The sequence below is a fragment of the Chiroxiphia lanceolata genome, chromosome 18 (assembly GCF_009829145.1).
Source record: "Chiroxiphia lanceolata isolate bChiLan1 chromosome 18, bChiLan1.pri, whole genome shotgun sequence".
NCBI lineage: Eukaryota > Metazoa > Chordata > Aves > Passeriformes > Pipridae > Chiroxiphia > Chiroxiphia lanceolata.
Genome location: NC_045654.1, coordinates 1,396,763 through 1,415,465, shown reverse-complemented (window position 1 = coordinate 1,415,465; position 18,703 = coordinate 1,396,763). Strand labels below are relative to the sequence as shown.

At 51.7% G+C, this 18,703-nt stretch overlaps 1 protein-coding gene across 2 annotated transcripts in view; it reads left to right on the top strand.

Annotated features, from left to right (window-relative positions):
* The window catches only part of OSBP2 (oxysterol binding protein 2), a 105,400-nt gene that overhangs the window by 13,815 nt on the left and 72,882 nt on the right, over positions 1 to 18,703 (top strand). For both annotated transcript variants that reach the window (XM_032705975.1, XM_032705973.1), the window contains one exon: positions 11,958 to 12,166. In XM_032705975.1, the coding sequence (XP_032561866.1) occupies positions 11,958 to 12,166 (209 nt within the window). The remainder of the gene's footprint in view (positions 1 to 11,957; positions 12,167 to 18,703) is intronic.

The following is an 18,703-nucleotide window of genomic DNA, read 5'->3' as shown; positions in this document are numbered from 1 at the left end:
CCAGTCCAAACCATGATTTGCTTGTTTACCCTTTGTGGTACGTGTCCAGCAGGCTGCTTTGGAAGCCCCTTCGCTTCCCAGAGTGGCTGCTGGAATGGAAGGGAGTAACTTTGGATGAAGTGCTGAACCTTTCCTGTGTGGAGGAGAGGGGTGGGATGGCAGCTGGTTGGTCTTGAGCAGGTTGGGAGGTGTCCTGTGAAGGGCTGGTTGGGAGGACAAGGGCTTGGCTTGGCTTGGCTGGAGCCAGAGGGGCAGGGGATGGGATGGGAACGGAGGGCAGGACTTGGACTGTGCTGAAACAGCTGGAATGTTGCTGCTCTAAAACCACCGAGCATCTTATTGCACCACACACGTTGTCTTGCAACACAATGCACTGAAATAACACCAAGAGCCTGGACTGAGCACTTGGGAAATTTTGTTAAAGCTGTAACTCGTCCTTGTCTGCCTGTGAGAGCCCTCCCTGGGGAAGGTCACTGACTTTGCTTTCCCTCTTGGCCGGGTGTTTGACTCCTCTGTTCCTGGTAACCCACAGTCAGTATCTGTAGGACTTTTGCAGAAAAGGTACCTCCCCTGAACGCTGATCCCAAAGCAGAGTATTGGCATTACTTGGATTATAGAATCCCAGAATGGTTTGGGTGGGAGGGGACCTTAAAGCCCATCTCATTCCCACCCCTGCCATGGGCAGGGACACCTTCCACTAGCCCAGGTTGCTCCAAGCCCCATCCAGCCTGGCCTTGGACACTTCCAGGGATCCAGGGGCAGCCACAGCTTCTCTGGGCAACCTGGGCCAGGGCCTCCCCACCCTCACAGGGAACAATTCCTTCCCAGTCTCCCATCTGTCTCTGCCCTCTGGCAGTGGGAAGCCATTCCCTGTGTCCTTTCACTGCGACAGGCACGCAGTGCTGAAAGGGAAGCAGCTGAGATGTGCCAGGTCTGTCCCAAAGTTGTTGGCCAAGGTCACTTGAGTGTCTGCAGGGTTTGATCCAGGAGCACCATTAGTCCCAATCCCAGTAAGCAGTTAACTCTCAATTTCTATTTTAAATAAAGCTCTTGGCATTTGCAGTGGCTGGAATGCCAGCTGCCAGTGCTTTTTTATGTTTTGGGTTGTGCCATAAGGGATGGGAAAAGTCTTACACTGTGCCACGCTGCCCCTCACAGTCACACTGCTGACACAACTCGCTGTGCTGCTCTCATTTCCCCTCTGAAAAACCTGCTGTTCAGGACTGCTGACCTCCTCACTCCTCAGGAGCACGTCCTCCAAGGATCAGCTGATCATTTCCTGGGTAATGAAGGTCCTGGAGGCACCTTGTGTGCATCAGTCTCTCTTGCAGTATTCAAGGTCATGCTCCCTTCTGCTCAGACTCAAGTGGCAATTTCCTGGCCCCTGGAATGTGTTCTGCAAGGCTGGTAACTGCTCCCAAACCTGGGATATGCTGATTGTAGAGCTGAGCATGGGTTTGTCACGGAATAAAGATCTGGGTGGTCTCAGGAGGCCACAGAAGTTGCTGCTGTTGGCTGCTGTTGGGTGTTTACCTTGAGCAGAGGCAGCTGCGCGTCCTATTCGGGGAGAAGATGGAACTGAAGGAACCTCTGTGCAAATCTGCACTGGGCACACACCTGAAACCAACCTCCACACCCTGCAGCACAGAAACCTGGAGTAAAGTAGTTGTTGAACTGAGGAATCCAAAGACAAGGGCTGAGAAGCAGCAGTTTGGGTTTTAAACGGGAAGTTTCATCTTTCTTCCTGTGCCTTAAAATAGAGGAAGAAATATGTGCAACCGTGTGGGCTTTGCATCCGGATATCAATCTTTAGGGAATATTTCATACAGCAAGAGATTCTGCATCTGGGTATCTGTCCCTAAGGAATATTTCATCCATAGGGAGATCCTGTGCTATAATTGAGTGTTGTTTCGAAGCTGACAAGGAGTCAGGAGTGTGATGACTTTAGTGTGATGTTTGAGGTCACAGGCCATAATTCATGTGGTGTCTGAGGGAAATTTATTGGCTACTGAAAGCATTAACATTGATGGTAACTTGCACAAAGAGAGCTGCTTGCAGCATGGAAAAGTTCTTGAAAGTGAGCTCTTCTGTCCACACTTGGTCTTGGAAAGATGGGATGAGTCTTGTGCTCAAATGAAATACATCCCTGAACTCTGTAGTCTGGGAAAACAGGTTTTTTTTGACCAATCTGAATATTGTAAGTGGAATAGGAATTGATGGGATGGGAATAAAAATGGTACTTAATGTTGGCTGTGCTGTGCCCTGTGTGCTCTTATGTCCTTGGTGGTGAGAAAATATAAATATGAGCTGACTGTGGCTGATCTTTATTCTGATCATTTAATGCAATTCCCAAGGGCTGAAGGACCAGCAAAAACTTAAAATCAGAGGCTGTAACGAGAAAAATCACTGCCTGAGGCTCTCATTGCTGCAGTGCATTTATTCCTTGTGCAGCAAGAATATTTGTCAAATGAACCTTGTGTGTGGTCACTCACTGTTTGGTCTCGCTTAAAAATGAGCCACCAAGCACATGAGCCAGGCCTGGCCCAGGTCCTGGGTTATCCTGATGGCTGTGGAGGCAGTGGGATCTGCACCAGACTTTCATAAACTGTTCATTGATGTGATTATTTCGGCAGCAGCACAGCCCACGAGTCTTGGTGGTTTTTTTCCCCTCTGGATCTTTGGCATATTTGCTTGGAAAGCAATGAAACCAGCAAACTAGGGTGACTGGGGGCTTCCTCTGGTGTTTTTGGAAGAGGTGAAGAGGGTTTCTGATGGGGCTCTCTGGAGCTCTGAGTGTGCACAGGCCTCCTGTGCGGCTGCCAACATCCCTTCTGGGCTGGGTGTGAGCGCCGGGCTCTGGGGGCAGTTTGGCACCTGCTCAGATGGGTTCGTGGTGACCAGAACATCCCCCTGAACTGAGGACTTATCTTTGGGAGCTACATCTGGGCAACGAGCGTGGTGAGGCCCTGGCTCAGGTTGCCCAGGGAAGCTGTGGCTGCCCCTGGATCCCTGGCAGTGTCCAAGGCCAGGTTGGACGGGGCTTGGAGCAACCTGGGCTAGTGGGAGGTGTCCCTGCCCATGGCAGGGGGTGGCACTGGATGGGCTTTAAGGTCCCTTCCCACCCAAACCATTCTGGGGTTCTGTGAAGAGCCTAAAGGGGAGGAAATGAGTGCACTCACAGCACAGTGAGGGAGTGCAGGTGCTGCAGACAGCTCTGCCTCCCCAGGAGCTTTCTGTGGTGGTGCCCAATGTTAGAGCTGCCAGCCGTGGCCTTGGAGGAGATGTAGATCTGGAGAGAACCCATTCTTAGCTCCAGTGCAGATCCCAGCTCCCTACAGCTATTCCCAGTTCCTGTGTAGATCCCAGCTCCCCTCAGCTATTCCCAGTTCCAGTGCAGATCCCAGCTCTCCACAAACATTCCTGTCCCGTGCCGCAGTGGATTTGTGGAAGCTGCTGAGCTCGTGGTTTGGTTTCTGAGCAGGGCTGACCAGCAGTGTCCCTGTGCAGTGTCCCTGTGCTGTTGGAGAGGACACTTGGTGCTCCAGAACGCTCCTGTGGTGTTTCCTTCTGACCATGTACTGAGCTTTTCCCAACCCTTTCCCAGTGCTGAGTTCCTTTAATTCTGGTCTTGCTGCAAGGGAAGGAGGAAGAGCCCGTTTCGGGGGGTGCAGCAGCATTGGCTGGAGCGAGGCCAGGGTGGTACCAAGTCACAGCAGCACAGGAGCTGCTGCTGCCCTGCACACCAGGGGGATGGTTCACCCCAGGAGCAGGGGAAGCCTCCCACCCAAACCAGTGCCTCAGGGAGCCTTTGGGTGCCCGTGTTTGCAGGGCTGATATCCTTATCAGCCAGGGCCACCACCGGCCTCTCCAGAGCTGCAGAGGAGATAGCACAGTGTGCTGGGAGGAGTGGGAGTCATTTTTTTAAAAATTTGTTTCATTTTTTCATTTTTTTTCCATAAAATCCCAACACAAAGTCCCTTTGCCAGACCATATCTGCACTTGCTGATACTGCACTATGGCTGAGTTTATCTCCTGCCCACTGCTGAGGTTTCCTGGCAGAAAACCTGCACCGTGCACGTGAGAGAGGCAGAAATGTGGTATAAAAGCTAATCCTGAAGGTGTGCAGCTGGATGGGTTGTTTTTAGGGTATCCTTGTATTTGGGGTGGGAGTCTTGTCAGTGGGAGCACTGCAGAAACAGAACATCCCTCTTTGGGGAATGAAGAGAAGGGAACTGGAGCTTGTCTGTGCCTTTTACTGTGATTCTGATTTTGGCAGGAACAGCATTTATAGGTCTGTGTGCATTTGTACAGGCTTTACACAGCACTGCCTTGGGAAACGAGACCCTACACTTGGCACCCTGCTCAGATATGTTATATATTGGGAGGAGGTTGCCCAGTGGCACAACTTGTGCTGCCCACCCAGCAGCTCTGCCCCTCTTTTATTTAGGAGAAGAAGCCTGGGAGAATCCTGGGTGTTGTTTGCAGAGCCCTTTCAGCCTGATTTCTTGCCCTGCCCACCCCTTACCCCCGCACTCTTTCCCAGCAGTGAGTGTGCTGATGTAACTCACTCACATCTGAGATGACTCCACTCGTGCAGTGCTGACGTTGGCACAACGTGCTCCCGGGGTGTCCCTGTTCCTGCCAGGCAGTGCCAGGGCCGAGCGCGGCACCGCGTCCTGCGCTGTGGCGGGGGGATTGTCTGACAGATCACCTGCCCCCGGCTCCTCCGGAGGTCTGTCCTTCTCTCTGAAGCACAGGCTGTGTGTAAATGATGTGGAGCAGAACGTGTCTTCCAGGTTTTTCCTTGTGAAAAGCTTGCCCTTCACTGGGGTGGGTGTTGCAGCCAAACTGAAGTGGGAAAGCACTGGAGAAAGGAGGGTGAAATCCAGATTGCTGTGCTTATTGCTCACTGGCAGGAGAGGTGAACGGCCAGGTCTCCTCTAAATCCATGCTTGGGTGGTGTTGCTGAGGCTCATTGGTGTTGGGTCATGTGTGGGGGGCAGGAGTTTGTCCCAGTAGCTGGTTTGGGAAGCTGCTGGATGGCTTGGAGGGGAATATTCCTATGATTTGTGGAGGTGGTAAGTACCCAAGCTGCAGAATCCCTCTGGCTGGCAAGGATTGCAGCCTGGATTGCATCCCTCTGGCAGGTGGGAATTGCAGCTGGATTGCATCCCTCTGGCTGGTGGGAATTGCAGCTGGATTGCATCCCTCTGGCTGGTGGGAATTGCAGCTGGATTGCATCCCTCTGGCTGGTGGGAATTGCAGCTGGATTGCAGGCTTTCCCTTAAACCTGATCCTCCCTAATCTGTGCCCATCCTGACTGTGGCCAGTTGCAGATTAATCGGCCTTTAAATAGAACTAAATCGTGTGTTTTCGCAGCAGCCTCAGTCCAACACTTACCATGTGCTGGTTTGGGGTTGGTTTGTGCTTCGGTGGGTTTGGGGAAGGCAAAAAGAGGAAGGAAAGAGAAAATCTGAGCTGTTTGTCACGTGGAGCTTGTGGTTTGTGAGAGCCCTGCTGAACCAGCTGTGCTGTGCTGAACATGGATCCTGCTCACTGGGAAAACACCTCCGGAGCCACGTGCCTGCTTCCTCTTGGGCATTTCAGTTCTGGGATTGAGTCGTCATAAAAACCCTTTTTCCTTGAACCCGGGGAGAGTAATGACCCCAAGAGGTTTGGTGTCCATGTTCCACCCCTGTGAGCTCAAACAAAACCAGTTTTAAAGTGCTTTTTGGGATTTCTCACACCTAAAAGGGACTGTAGAGATTTCACTGGCTTTATATCCCCAATTACTCTGAACAAAGGACGTGCAAAATCTCAGTTTATTGGGAAATGTGCCGTGAAGCTCTTTGCAGGGGGTTCCTGTAACAGCTGAGAGGCTGCACTGCATCTCATAGTTCAAATATTGGGGATGGGGTGAGGGTGACAGTGAATTCAAGCACCAGATGTGAACGTGGATGCGCTGGAAGCTGGTGCCAAAGTAGGATGGAGGTGCTGGGGAGGAGGTGGTGGCACAACAGCCTTTTGTTGGCAGTGAGAAACAGGGAATGCAGCTCCTGTCCCTGTGGGGACGCCGGTGGGTGCTGGCCCTGCTGCCAGGGTCACTGCAGGATGGGAGAGCTCGACCTAATCCAGAGAGCCTTGATAGACTGTGGATTCTGCATGGAAATCCTTGTGTCTTGTGGAACAACATCCCGTGGGAAGAGCTAGATGAGCACAAACAGCCTTCTCGGTGCTGTGGGGTCTTGGGGCTGAGTCATCTTTTGTGCTGCCCCTCACTCCTTTTGGTGAGGAAACAAAATCCCCTGAGGGGAATTTCCATCTCTGTTAATTAAGAAAAGGCTCAGCCTGATTCCCCTGAGGGCCATGGTGATGGAATCTAAAAAAGGTGCTTTGCTGTTCTTGTGGTCAGACAGAGCCCGAATCCAGTCGGTGCCTCCTGTCTGTCCCCAGGTACTGCATTGCCCAGTTTTGCCTGGTTTGTTCCTTGTCCTTGGTGCCTGTTCCTCCCTCTGCCTGCAGCAGTCCCTGCACCTGACTCCAAAGGGCATTTCCCAGTTATGCTGTGGATATAAATATTTCTCTGTGGCTGCAGAGCCCTTAATGTTATGATATTTTCCAGTGTGATGGAAAAATGAAATTAATAAACTGATTTCAACTTAATCCATGAAAGAAATGGTCAGAAAAACAGCTCTTAATCTCTGAGTCAGGAGAGGGCAGTGGTGTAAGAAGCAGCGAGTCCGTCATAGAACCATGGAATGGTTTGGGTGGGAAGGGACCTGAAAGCTGATCCAGTTTCATCCCCTGCCATGAGCAGGGACACCTTCCACTGGACCAGGTTGCTCCAAGCCCTGTCCAACCTGAACACTTCCAGGGATGGGGCAAGATCTATAGGACGAGAGCGTGAGGCCATTTTTCTGGGTATAACTCAAACTGTGTTTGGATTTCTCTGTGGAGGTGCTTTAGCAATGTGGGTGATGCTGCTCCAGCCTCGGAGCAGAGCCTCAGGTCAGTGCTTGTGTAGCTCCCTGCTGAGTTGTAGGTGGATAAGGCAGTTTGGAGACCTTCACCTCACCACCAGGAGCATTTCTGGCACCTCCGAAAAGCTGGATGCTCCCAGCCAGGATGGAACCTCACAAGGTCCCTACGTGTGTCATACCTGCTCTGCTTGGCTGAACTGAGGTAGATGTTGAGCTGCCAGGATGGCAGGGGTATGCTCTGGTCCCAGAGTTGGGAATCCCTGAGCTCCTGCTCAGTGCTCAGGCTGGAATTCCGCTGTGCCTGGACACAGGTGCTGTGCAGAGCAGGCTCGGTTCCCTGCTGGCATCCTCTGCCTGATCTGTTGGAACTGTGAGAAAAGAAGTCAAATTTTAGGAGAGGCAAGACTACCCAGCATGGTGCTGAGCCTTGCTAGTAGAAAGGAAATCAGAGAAATCCCATTGGCATCCCTCATGCTCCTGTAAGTGTTGGGAGCAGAGTGTGAGCTGGGGCTCTTTGTTCCTTGCTGTGTGTGTTAACTTCCAGCAGAGCCACACAGTTATGATCACAAATTCTGTGTGAGCAGCATCCTACCAGCATCTAAAGCTCAATCTTTGGCTGTTGGGATTTCACCAAACCCACATCTGTGGGGCTGGTAGATTTTGCTCTGTTGATAAATGTGCCTTGTGAGCTCCTACAAAAGAGTTTTATTATTTATATACAGTGAGATCTGGTACAGCTGTTAAAACTGAGCAGCCTCCTGGAGCTCAAGTGTCCCTTCAGAACTGGGAAGCAGGTCTTTAAATCAGGATTTGCTGCTCTTTTATGGCACTGCAGTGCTCTGTCAGGCTGTGCAAGATGAGTTGTTGAAATTTAGACTCCAGGAGTTTTTTACTGAAGCTTTTTTAAGGAACTGATGCTGTAAATTGTCTTGTCAAGCTCAGTGTGTTTAGATTTGTGGTGTTAAGGAGCTGAAGCAGCTTCTCCAGTCAAAAAAAAGGGAGAAATGCTGCAAATAATATTTAACATGATGTTTGAAGGTATTTGCAAAATCTGTCATTGTGAGTGCCTGGGATACAAGAACTGTGCTGGGCTGTGCATAGGGATGCCAGTCTGAAATTTCTATTATTGTGTCAAAGTAAAAAAAAAAAAGGCAAATGTGGTTCTGTTCAGAGCAGCATCATCTGATGGCTTGGGCAAAATCCTTGCAGGAATTGTGACCTGTGCATCTGGAGGAGATTTGACAACTGGAATAGGGGCCTGCTGGCATTGTGGTAAAGGATATTCCTGCTTTTAGAGCAGGGATTCTCCTCTCTGGTGACCTTAACACAGCCATAAGCAGCACCGTTCTTGCCACAGGAATGATTTGGGACATAAGCTGTGACATTGTGTCCCGATTCCTGACCTTCTCCTGGCCTGCCCGGGCTGGGCAGTGTCCCTGTGCCTTGGTTAATGGCTCAAGGCTTGCATGGAGCGTGTCCTGGAGCTTTGGGATCTTGCTGCTGGGAAAAGGGTTCTATTGACCTGCCACATGAGCTCTCCCCAAGCTGGGTGGGTGCTTTAGACCTCCTGTGGTATTTGGGGATGTTTTCTCCCTGTTGCTGTGTCCTGGCCAGCGCTCTCTGCAGGGCTGTCAGTGCCCTTCCTGCCTCCCATGCACAGCTCTAATTTTGTATCTCCGAGGGCGAATCCCGTCGGTTGCTCCCTCGCAAAGCTAAAAAATCCTGGAGGCTCAGCTGCCTCCACCTCTGTGTGCTCCGTGCCCATGTTTAACCTCCCTCGGGTCCCTGCAGCCTGCCCGGGTCTCCATGTGCGCGGGGCCGGGATTACTGTGGGAAGGGGGATCGGGAGATCTGCCGGGATCACGTTATGCAATGGCTGAGCTGCCAGTGGTGAATAAGCAGATCCCGCTGCCCACGAGGGCTCTGAAGGGCACCTCTGCTTCCCCTGTGTGCACACAGAGGAGCTCGTTGGCTCTGGGCTGGGTCAGGTGCCTGCCTCGTGTGGGTGCTGATTGATGGGAATTGATTTCCCATGCAGATTGGCCTGGGAAGGGAGCTCAGGGAGCGAAATCCCAGTTTCCTTGGGCGGGAGAGCGAGGCTGTTCAACACCACTGGGGTTGATTTAGTGCAGTCACCTTGGAGACCTTTGTTGTGCGGAGAAGAGAAAATCATTTTAGCAGCTCTCCCAAGGTGGGAAGGAATCCCTCCTGGGACCTGCTGCAGCGTGAAGGGATGACTTGGGAATGAAAATTGGGACTTGATTTCTTTGGGGCCAGTTTACCCCCTGCAAACAAGTGTAACCACACTGTGCACTGGTGCCAAACTTAACCTGTGGTGCTGAGAGACACAAACCATAAATATTTAGGAGGCTCCAGGAGGATTTTCTGTCCACATGTTGAGCTCAGATGTGGTCCTGGGATAAATCTGTTGTGCAGAGCAGTGTGAGGGCTGAGTAGGTCAGAGATGTGTTCAGGATGCTGAAGTTAGGATTGGGGGCTTGGGGGTTTGACTTCACGCTCAGCCAGAGTGAATTCCTTCTACGTAACAAGTAATCCCAGGAATAAGGTTGGCAGTGAGTCTCTGGATTGCTGCCCACCCTTCCCTGGGAGGGACTGTATCTCCAGCCCATAAAGGACTCAGTCGCTGACACTTTCTGAGAGCAGCTCTGTGCTGTGCCTGTAAAACCTCCCTCAAGAGAACTCCAGATTCCTGTGCTGTGATGTTCTTATGGAATTACAGAGTTGTTCAAGTTGGAAAAGCCCTCTGTGATCATTGAGGTCAACCGTTAACGCACCACTGCCAAGGCCACCACTAACCCACGTCCCAAGTGCCACATCTACACATTTGTTTAACATTTCCAGGGATGGTGGCTCTGCCACTGCCCTGGGCAGTCTCTTCCAATGCTTAACCACTCTTTCAGTGAACAGGTGTTTCCTGTTATCCAACCTGACCTTCCCCTGGCACAGCTGGAGGCCGTTCCCTCTCCTCCTGTCCCTTGTTCCCTGGCAGCAGAGCCCGACCCCCCCCACACCCCCCCACACCCCCCTCCTGTCAGGGGGTTGCAGAGCCAGAAGGTCCCCCCTGAGCCTCCTTTGCTCCAGGCTGAGCCCCCCCAGCTCCCTCAGCCCCTCCTGCTGCTCCAGCCCCTTCCCAGCTCCGTTCCCTTCCCTGCACACGCTCCAGCCCCTCAGTGTCTCTTGTCTGAGGGGCCCAGAACTGCCCCAGGGCTGGAGGTGCCCCAGCAGTGCCAGCACAGGGACGGGCCCTGCCCTGGGGCTGTGACACAGCAGGGCTGGCACAGCCCAGGGGTCATTGGCCTCCTGCCCCCCTGGGCACACCCGGGCTCGTGTCCAGCCACTGTCACCAGCACCCCCAGGGCCTTTTCCAGCTTTCCAGCCCCTCTGCCCCAATCCTGGAGTAATTCATGGGATTGTTGTGACTCCAAGGGCAGGACCTGGCACTTGGCCTTGTTGACCTTCACATCAGTGACCTCGGTCCCTGGATCCAGCCTGTCCTTGGCTGGGATCAGCAGAGCTGTGGTGTGGAGCAGGGGTGTGCTGTTTTCTTGTACAGGCTGGGGGGCTTTGGCCCCTGGACACGGAGTCCTGGGTGGGGCTGTTGGCAGTGGGATGGTGGTGGGTGCTGCAGGGTGGGTTGCCCCAGGTGTGCCCAGCTGGGTGAAAGGAGGGCTGTTTTTTGGGAAGTGAGCTCATCTGGGTGAGCCTGGGGAGGGGCTAATTGTGCCAGTAGCAAAGGTGCTCTGACAGCATCATACTGCTTTTGTTTGCCTTGCTGATGGAGAGCTTTGCATGCAAGGTCTGAGCACAGAAAACAGTGATGGGAGAGGATATAAGGAGCCACAAAATGCTGGATGCAGGATAGCAGGGAGAAGGGAGGAAAGCAGCAATAGAAATGAGGGGAGAAAGGTCACTGATGTGCAGGTGGTAACTTTGCTTTTAGGGCAACCAGAAGCAGTGGGCACAGTGGGATGTGAAACCAGCCACTGGGATGAGGGGAGATATCCTGCAAGGGAACAAGCTCTGTCTAAATGCTGCAGCTCATCCTTGTTTCTCTGTTTGAGGAGCTTGTCCAGCTCCTTGGATGGGAGTGTGGACTGTGGGATGTCTCCATGGATCTTTGCTGGATGAGGGTGCATTGGTGATGTTTTGGGGACTGTCACTGAATGTTTTGAGGACTGTCACCGAAAGCTGGAAAATAAATTCTCCAACCAGTTTACTTGGTTAGAAAGGCAAACTTCACTTTATTAGCAGTGCTGGATGCATGGGGATTATTCCTCAAAGCATGCATGAGTAGCAACCCAACAGACCAGGTTATATTCGTGAAACTAGTACATATTCATTGTATTTATATTACATATTCATTACATTTCCTGAATACATACATATATGCTAATTATTAATGTGAACTTATTTGGATATGAGTAGGGGTCTTTTGAGGGTCTTTGGTGGTCACTTGGGAACATCCCATTCCCTAGAATTCCCTTTTATGGTCTGGGATCTTCTGAAACTTCCTTCCTTGAGAGTATCTCAGATATCTGGTGAAGTCCTGATACACTTCTCTAATTGTTCTTTACTCTGACACTCGATCTGTGTTCTCAAAACTAAGACATCTACTAGTACATATTAATCCCTAACATAAGTAAATGAGGAAGCACAGTACATATTAATCACTAACATAAGTAAATAAGGAAGCATTAGCTGGCACAAGCCTTGCTAGTCACAGATGCAGGGAGCTAACACAATCTCTGGTGTTTGTACTAGGTACTGTATGGCACAAAACTAACCATTAACCACGAACATCAGACCAGACACTATTGTGCTAAAGTTAAAAGAATTTTCCAACATCTTACCCTGCTGCTGCAGAGACTCTTTCTTAGAGAAATACCCCTTGTTTGGTAACAGGAGGGGCTGTGTGCAGGGGCACTGACCCTTCCTTGTCCCTCTGTTCCCGTGCAGGACGCAGGCAGAGATGGCCCACACGTGTCGGGGGACCATCAACCTGTCCACGGCCCACATCGACACGGAGGACTCGTGTAACATCGTGCTGTCCAACGGGGGCAGGACCTACCACCTGAAGGCCAACTCGGAGGTGGAGCGGCAGCGCTGGGTCACGGCCCTGGAGCTGGCCAAGGCCAAGGCCATCCGCATGCGGAACAACCAGTCAGGTAGGGAACACCCCTGGGCTAATGTGCAACTGGGGCCTTCTCAGTACCCCCTGGCACCCAGAGCCTCCTCCTCAGTACCCCCTGGCACCCAGATCCTCCCTCTCAGTCCCCCCTGCCAGCAGCTCCTCTGTGCCTGCTCAGCTGTGCAGAACCTGCACAGATCTGGTTTCGTACGTGGTGGGATGGAGCTGATGGTTTCCCAGGGACACAAAGGGTTGGACACAATGCTGTGGGCACCACTCGTCTTCTCAGCTGGTTGGGCAGCTCTGGGAGGTCTTTAGAGCTGTGGTAATGGCTGTACATTGTGGACAGCCAGTAACAATGAACTCATGCTGATGAACTCGTCCCTGAAGGCAGGATGATGTGCCTTTCTCCTGGAGACTCTGCTGCTCTGTGTGGACAGGGAATGCTGTAAATGCAGTGGGCAGCGGCTCCTGCACCACACGGGGGGTGTTCCCATAGTTTAGTTTGGTAGATGACACATCTATTTAGTTGAGCTGGCTCTGTGTGTATCTCTCCTCCTTCCCCTTCCACACACCATGCTGTGCTGTGGTGTTTGTTGTGGTATTTATTGGAGCAGCTTTGGCACTGCTGCATTGTGTAAAACTGTCAGAGCCCCGTGCCTGTCTCACAGCTCCTCCCCAGAGTGACATTGTTACTGCTCTGCTGGGTAATGGGTTGGTTAACAAACAGAATATTTTAGAAATAGTTCAGTGTTTATAATTCTTTTGGGATTAACCTTGGGTTTTCTTCCACAAACCAGCATGGCTTCAAGTTGCAGAAAACAAACCTCAGGAATGGAGAAGAGAAGGCTCCAGGGAGACCTTAGAGCCCTTTCCAGTACCTAAAGTGGCTTCAAGAGAGCTGGACAGGGACTTTGGAAAAGGGCCTGAAGTGCCAGGACAAGGGGGAATGGCTTCCCACTGGCAGGGTTAGATGGGATCTTGGGAAGGAATTGTTCCATGGGAGGGTGGTGAGGCCCTGGCACAGGTTGCCCAGAGCAGCTGTGACTGCCCTGTCTCTGGAATGTTCAGTCCTGGATGGGGCTTGGAGCAACCTGGGATAGTGGAAGGTGTCCCCTTCAGGGAGTACACAGACAGGAGAGTAGAATGAGATGGTCTTTATGTCCCTTTCAACCCAACCCATTCTGAGATTCCATGATTCTATGAATGTATCAAAAAGCTGGCTGTCTCCTTTGTCCTGAAATAAATCCACTCTCAGATCTTTTATTGGATACTGGAAATCACCATTTCCTCTTATTTCATCATTTTTCCCTTCTAGGAGAGAGAAGATGGCGTGAACACCTGAGTTTATAATGCTTCTCTTAAAATGAAAATGTATCTGCATAAAATTCCCTGAATATTTAAGAGAAGGGGTGTCTGAAGGCGGGACTGGGGAGTGCAGTGGGGAGGGATTTGTGGTGGATCCTGGGATCACTTTGGTTCAGTGCTCATCACACCTCCTTGTCCTGGCTCAGGTTTGGGCTTTGGGACCCCTGCAGATGCTGCTCTGTGCGGAGAACATTCATCCAGAGATACAGTGTGAGCTCAGCTTTCAGAGTCACCCTGGGGGAGGTTGAGGTTGGTTCAGTGCCCCAGGAAACCCCTCAGCTTCCCTGTGGGAAGTGCTGCTGTGTGCACAGCAAACCCCCAGTGCTGAGGGGGAACCCAGGGCACGGGTGTGAGGGGTTGGAGGAGCAGCAGAATTCCGAGTGCTGATGGTGTGAACTGGGGGGGAACAAACCCCAGCCCTGGGCTGATGTGGCTTCTGAGCAGTGGGTGGTCACACAAGGGCAGGCAGATGTTGAGTCATGTGTCAGACACCCATTTCCCAGGATTGTTGAAGCATGATGTGTGCCAGGGCACTGGCATCCATGGATGGATGAAGCTTTCCAGGGCCTAAAGGGGCTCCAGGAGAGCTGGAGAGGGACTTGGGACAAGGGATGGAGGGACAGGATAAGGGGGAATGGCTTCCCACTGCCAGAGGGCAGGGATAGATGGGATATTGGGAACCAATTGTTCCCTGTGAGGGTGATGAGGCCCTGGCACAGGTTGCCCAGAGAAGCTGTGGCTGCCCCTGGATCCCTGGAAGTGTCCAAGGCCAGGTTGGATGGGGCTTGGAGCAACCTGGGCTAGTGGAAGGTGTCCCTGCCCATGGCAGGAGGTGGGAATGGATGAGCTTTAAGGTTCCTTCCCACCCAAACCATTCCAGAATTCCCTGATTCTAAGCATTGTGACCTCTCTGTCCCTTGAAATTCCAGCTCTGGAATGTGCAAATGCAGGGGGAGAGCACAGCTGACCGAGGAGAAGGGGGAAGTTCCTGGGCACACTTGTTTGTCCAGGCAGAGAGTGACACTGTGCTGGTCCTGGCTGCAGTGAGCTGGCTGTGGAGGCTGTTGGTCCAGGAACATCCATAGTGGGATGTGAGTCCTTTATCTGGGTGAATGTGTGGAAAAGGGTCTCATGGAGAGGTGGGTGTGTGGCTTCACCTTCCCCCCTTGGCCCGTTGGCCGTGGGTGATGCTGGGCAGATGTGGAGTGCCTGTGGAGCTGCAGCCCAGCCCAGGGCCGTGGGAGCCTGTCAGCAACACTGCCCCAGAGCCAGGCACAGTTATTTTGGTTTGTCTCTTCCCACAAAAATAGCAAGTGCAGAGACTTACTGTCCTGAGGCTCTGGCTGTGCTGAGTTCCTCACTCAGGGCTGAGGGCAGGGCAGCAGCAGTGCTGGTGTGGCTGTGCTGACTCAGCTGCCATCCAGCCCAGGGAGCTCAGGGGAGATCAAAACCACACACACTCCTCTTATTCCAGGCTTTTCTGATCTGATCTGAGGGGATAAGGCACTCTGTGAGCAGGTGCTGAGTCCTTATGCTGTGGAGGTAGAGCTGAGGAGATCACTACATTACTTTGTACTTTCATGTTCACCTGGCTGATGGTGTTTTGTCCCAGTTAGAGATCTTTTCATTAAGGTAAAGAGTTTGTGTGTTAGGTTTGACTGTTTTGCTTGAATCAAAATAAAATTCCTAGTGTTGTGTGCCTGTGAGTGCTGGGTGAGCCCTGGGGTGGGTGTTAAAGGTGGAAGGAGGAGACTCTGGATTTGCTGAAGAAGTCCTCGGGTCCTTCAGGTCTGCTCACATGGGGAATTGTCTGAATTGGCTCCTCTTACCCTGAGTGATCCCCCAAACCCGTGTTGTTTTCCAGGGCTGCTCTGCAGAGCCCAGACGGGCTCCAGTGGGCACAGAGGGTGGTGAGGAGCCGTTTGGATTTGTGCTGACGAGGAGGAGCATCAATGACTCTCACGGGCTGTGTCTCTGCAGGAATCAGTGCTCCCTCACTGCCTTCGGGGTGTTTGAGATTTGATGGGTGTTGGACTGGCAAATTGGGATAACTCTGCATGTACCTTGACTACTGGGAGACCATTTTGGGGTGGATGAAAAGAGTCTGTGGAAGTGTTTTTAACTCGCTTGCTGGCTGGAGCTGTGCACCCAGAGAGGCCTTTTCACAGGTCTGATTTTCATGTCTATTTTTAAGAAACAGCAAAACCTATCCCCAGAGCAAGTATGAGATGGGAGACTTTGCTGTTCCCTGTGCTGTGTAGCTGGAGGAGCTCTGGTTTCCCCTCTGCCCAGTGCAGAGCTGGGACTATTTTGGTAACAAGCTGTGACCTGGGACACTGGTACTGAGAAATGTGGCCTGGGCTCGCTGTCCTCATCCTGCTTCCTGGGGAGAAACCTGCCTGGGGATCCCAGGGGATTAGTGGCAGAAAGTGAGAGTAGAGCTGAGCTGCTGGTTTAGCTCTGCTCAATTACCACGTGTGCTTAATTCCTGTCAAACACATGTGTAGTGTCACAGGAGGACAGCAGTGTCCCACACCTGACTGGACAGCTCACCTTTAGCCTCTGTTCAGCCAAACCTGGCATTCCTGTTCCTGGTTGGGATTACAAAGTGTTGGTAAAGTTGCAGTAAACTTGATTTGCCCACATGGTTCCCAGCTCCATCACCTGCTTTCATCAGTGCTGGGTATGACCCTGTGCTGTTCTCTATCCTGAAAATCAGGTTTCTGTGCTCACCCCCTGTATTTGGTGACTGTGGTTGGTTGATATTCTTTAAGAAAAAAATATAAAAATATGTATAAAACTATCCTTTGTGTTTAGGGCAATATCACGAGATACAGAAATGATATGAGTGATGAATATATGGGGATTGTTTTCTTGGCTCTGTGATGAGGGGGTCTGTGCCCATATTTTAAACACTGGGAAAACTCCCCAAAATAGACTTGGGCTGCTTGGGGAGGGAATTGGTGACTCCTTTTGCCCCTCTGCTTGGCAGTTCCTGGGAGGAGAGAGGGTGAAGGCCACACTGTGATTCAGGAGCAGATTCCAGGCTGGCTTAAGGTGGTTTTGGTGTTCATGGAACTAAAATCCAGGAATTCACTGGATGGATCAGTGCTGGTATCTGTGCCAGGGCCAACTTACCTACCAACTGCATTCAGAGGTGTCTAGTTCCTTTGGCTGGGGCTGAAGACAGTGCAGCAAAAAAAAAAAAAAAGGGAATTGATAAGAAAAGTGGAAAAGATAAAATGTAGGTTTGCTCCATGTGCAGCTGTGATGTTGTCCCTGGAGAGGCCCTGGCTCTCCCCATGTTGGCTCAGAGGGTTTTCAGCAGAACTTAAAAAACCAAAATCAAACCAAAAAAACAGGCACAAGATTAACCAGACAAACAAAACCTCCTCCACCAAGGGAAGGGGGATGATGGAAAGTAAATTTTCCATCTGGAAGAACAACAGCTGAAGGTGCCATGTGGAAGATGGTCAGTGCTGCAGGAAATGTGCTGCAGCACAAGTCTGATGAGGAGCTGAGGGAGCTGGGGGGGCTCAGCCTGGAGAAAAGGAGGCTCAGGGGGGACCTTCTGGCTCTGCAACCCCCTGACAGGAGGGGGGAGCCGGGGGGGTCGAGCTCTGCTCCCAGGGAACAAGGGACAGGGGGAGAGGGAACGGCCTCCAGCTGTGCCAGGGGAGGGTCAGGTTGGACACTGGGGAAAATTTCTTCATGGAAAGGGTGGTCAGGCACTGGCACAGCTGCCCAGGGCAGGGGTGGAGTCACCATCCCTGGAAGTGTTCAAAAAACATGTGGATGTGGCCCTGGGGACAGGGGTTAGTGTGGACACTGTGGTAGTGATGGCTGAACTTAAAGGTCTCTTTCAACCTGAATGATTCTGTGACTGAGTCTATGAAAAGTTGGGGACAAGTGCCTATAACAAGAAGAAGGAGGAAATTATCAGGTAGTAGGTTTAAATGGAGCAGGAATAATTAATACTTTGTTCAACACCCAGGTAAATTGTGGCACTCGCTGTGGGGAGCCAGAAAATCCAGAGAGACTCAACAGGTTTGGGCACAGTTTCATCCCTTGGGTTACAAGCTCTAACTCTCTGTGTGCAGAATGTGACCCAGGAGGTCTTTAGGCAGCACAGCACTGGAAGTGAAGGAGCAGTGCCCAGAGGAACCACTGCCTGTGCCCTGTCCTGTTATCCTGTTCCCAAAATACCAGTTACACCTTGCTTGCCAGGGAAGAGATGGAATTGCCTGGGCTGACCTTGTTCAGCTATCCTGGGAAGGATTCACTTTGAAACCAGCACCCTGTGGTGTGGCTCTGGGATTTGGGATAACTAGATTTGACTGCTTGGGTTGTCTGGTTATTCTTCCTGCCTTAATCCATTGCTCTCTTCTTGGCAAACAGGGCAACTTTTTGGACTGCGGGAGAATGGGAGGTCCAGGTGGTACCGGGGGAAGGAGGAGGGTTGTTGTTGGTGGTGATGCCTTCTGCCCTGGTCCTGGGGTGAGTTTCTGCAGCAGCAGAGTGGAAAGGGAAGATCCAGCTCTGGAGAGGAACATTGGAGCTGTGTTCCCCACCCCAGGGTTGTTGTGCAGTTGGGTGGGTGAGACCCAAGGGGCAGCTCAAGCCAGCAAGCAGTTCCCCTTCAGTGTCCTGGATCCAGCCTTTATAATGGCATTAAAAAATAACCATCATGAATTATTCCTTGGCTTTCCCTTTAATTGCTCTAGTGATAACGTCACTTTTGTTACTTGATTTATCTGGGCCGTTTTTTGTCCTTTTTCCAAGTCGGGGGTTTGTTTGCAAAAGCTGTTTTGACTTGGGCCTGTGACACTGCAAAGCATCTGCCACCTTCCCTGCCCTGCTCTGTGAATTATCCCCTTGTTGTCCTCCCCTGGCCTCCCAGAAGCTCCTGGCCAGGTGGCCTTGGCTTGTGCCTCTGCTTTGGCTGTGGCAGGATGGGACAATCCCTGTCATTGTTGTCCTTGTGCCCTCGACTCCAGCTCAGCTCTGGCTGTAACAGTCCTGCTATTTCCAGCTCTTTGGACAAAAGCATTCCCTTTTCCCCTCCTCCTGTGAGTTCCTCCATCACTGTGAGCTGTTTTCCCTCTGCTGGAGAGCTCCTGTCTGGAGGCACTGGCTGCCAGCTCTCTGTCACCTTGCTCTTCTGATTGCCTCTTTACCTTGGAGTCTTGATTTTCCCAGGATAGCT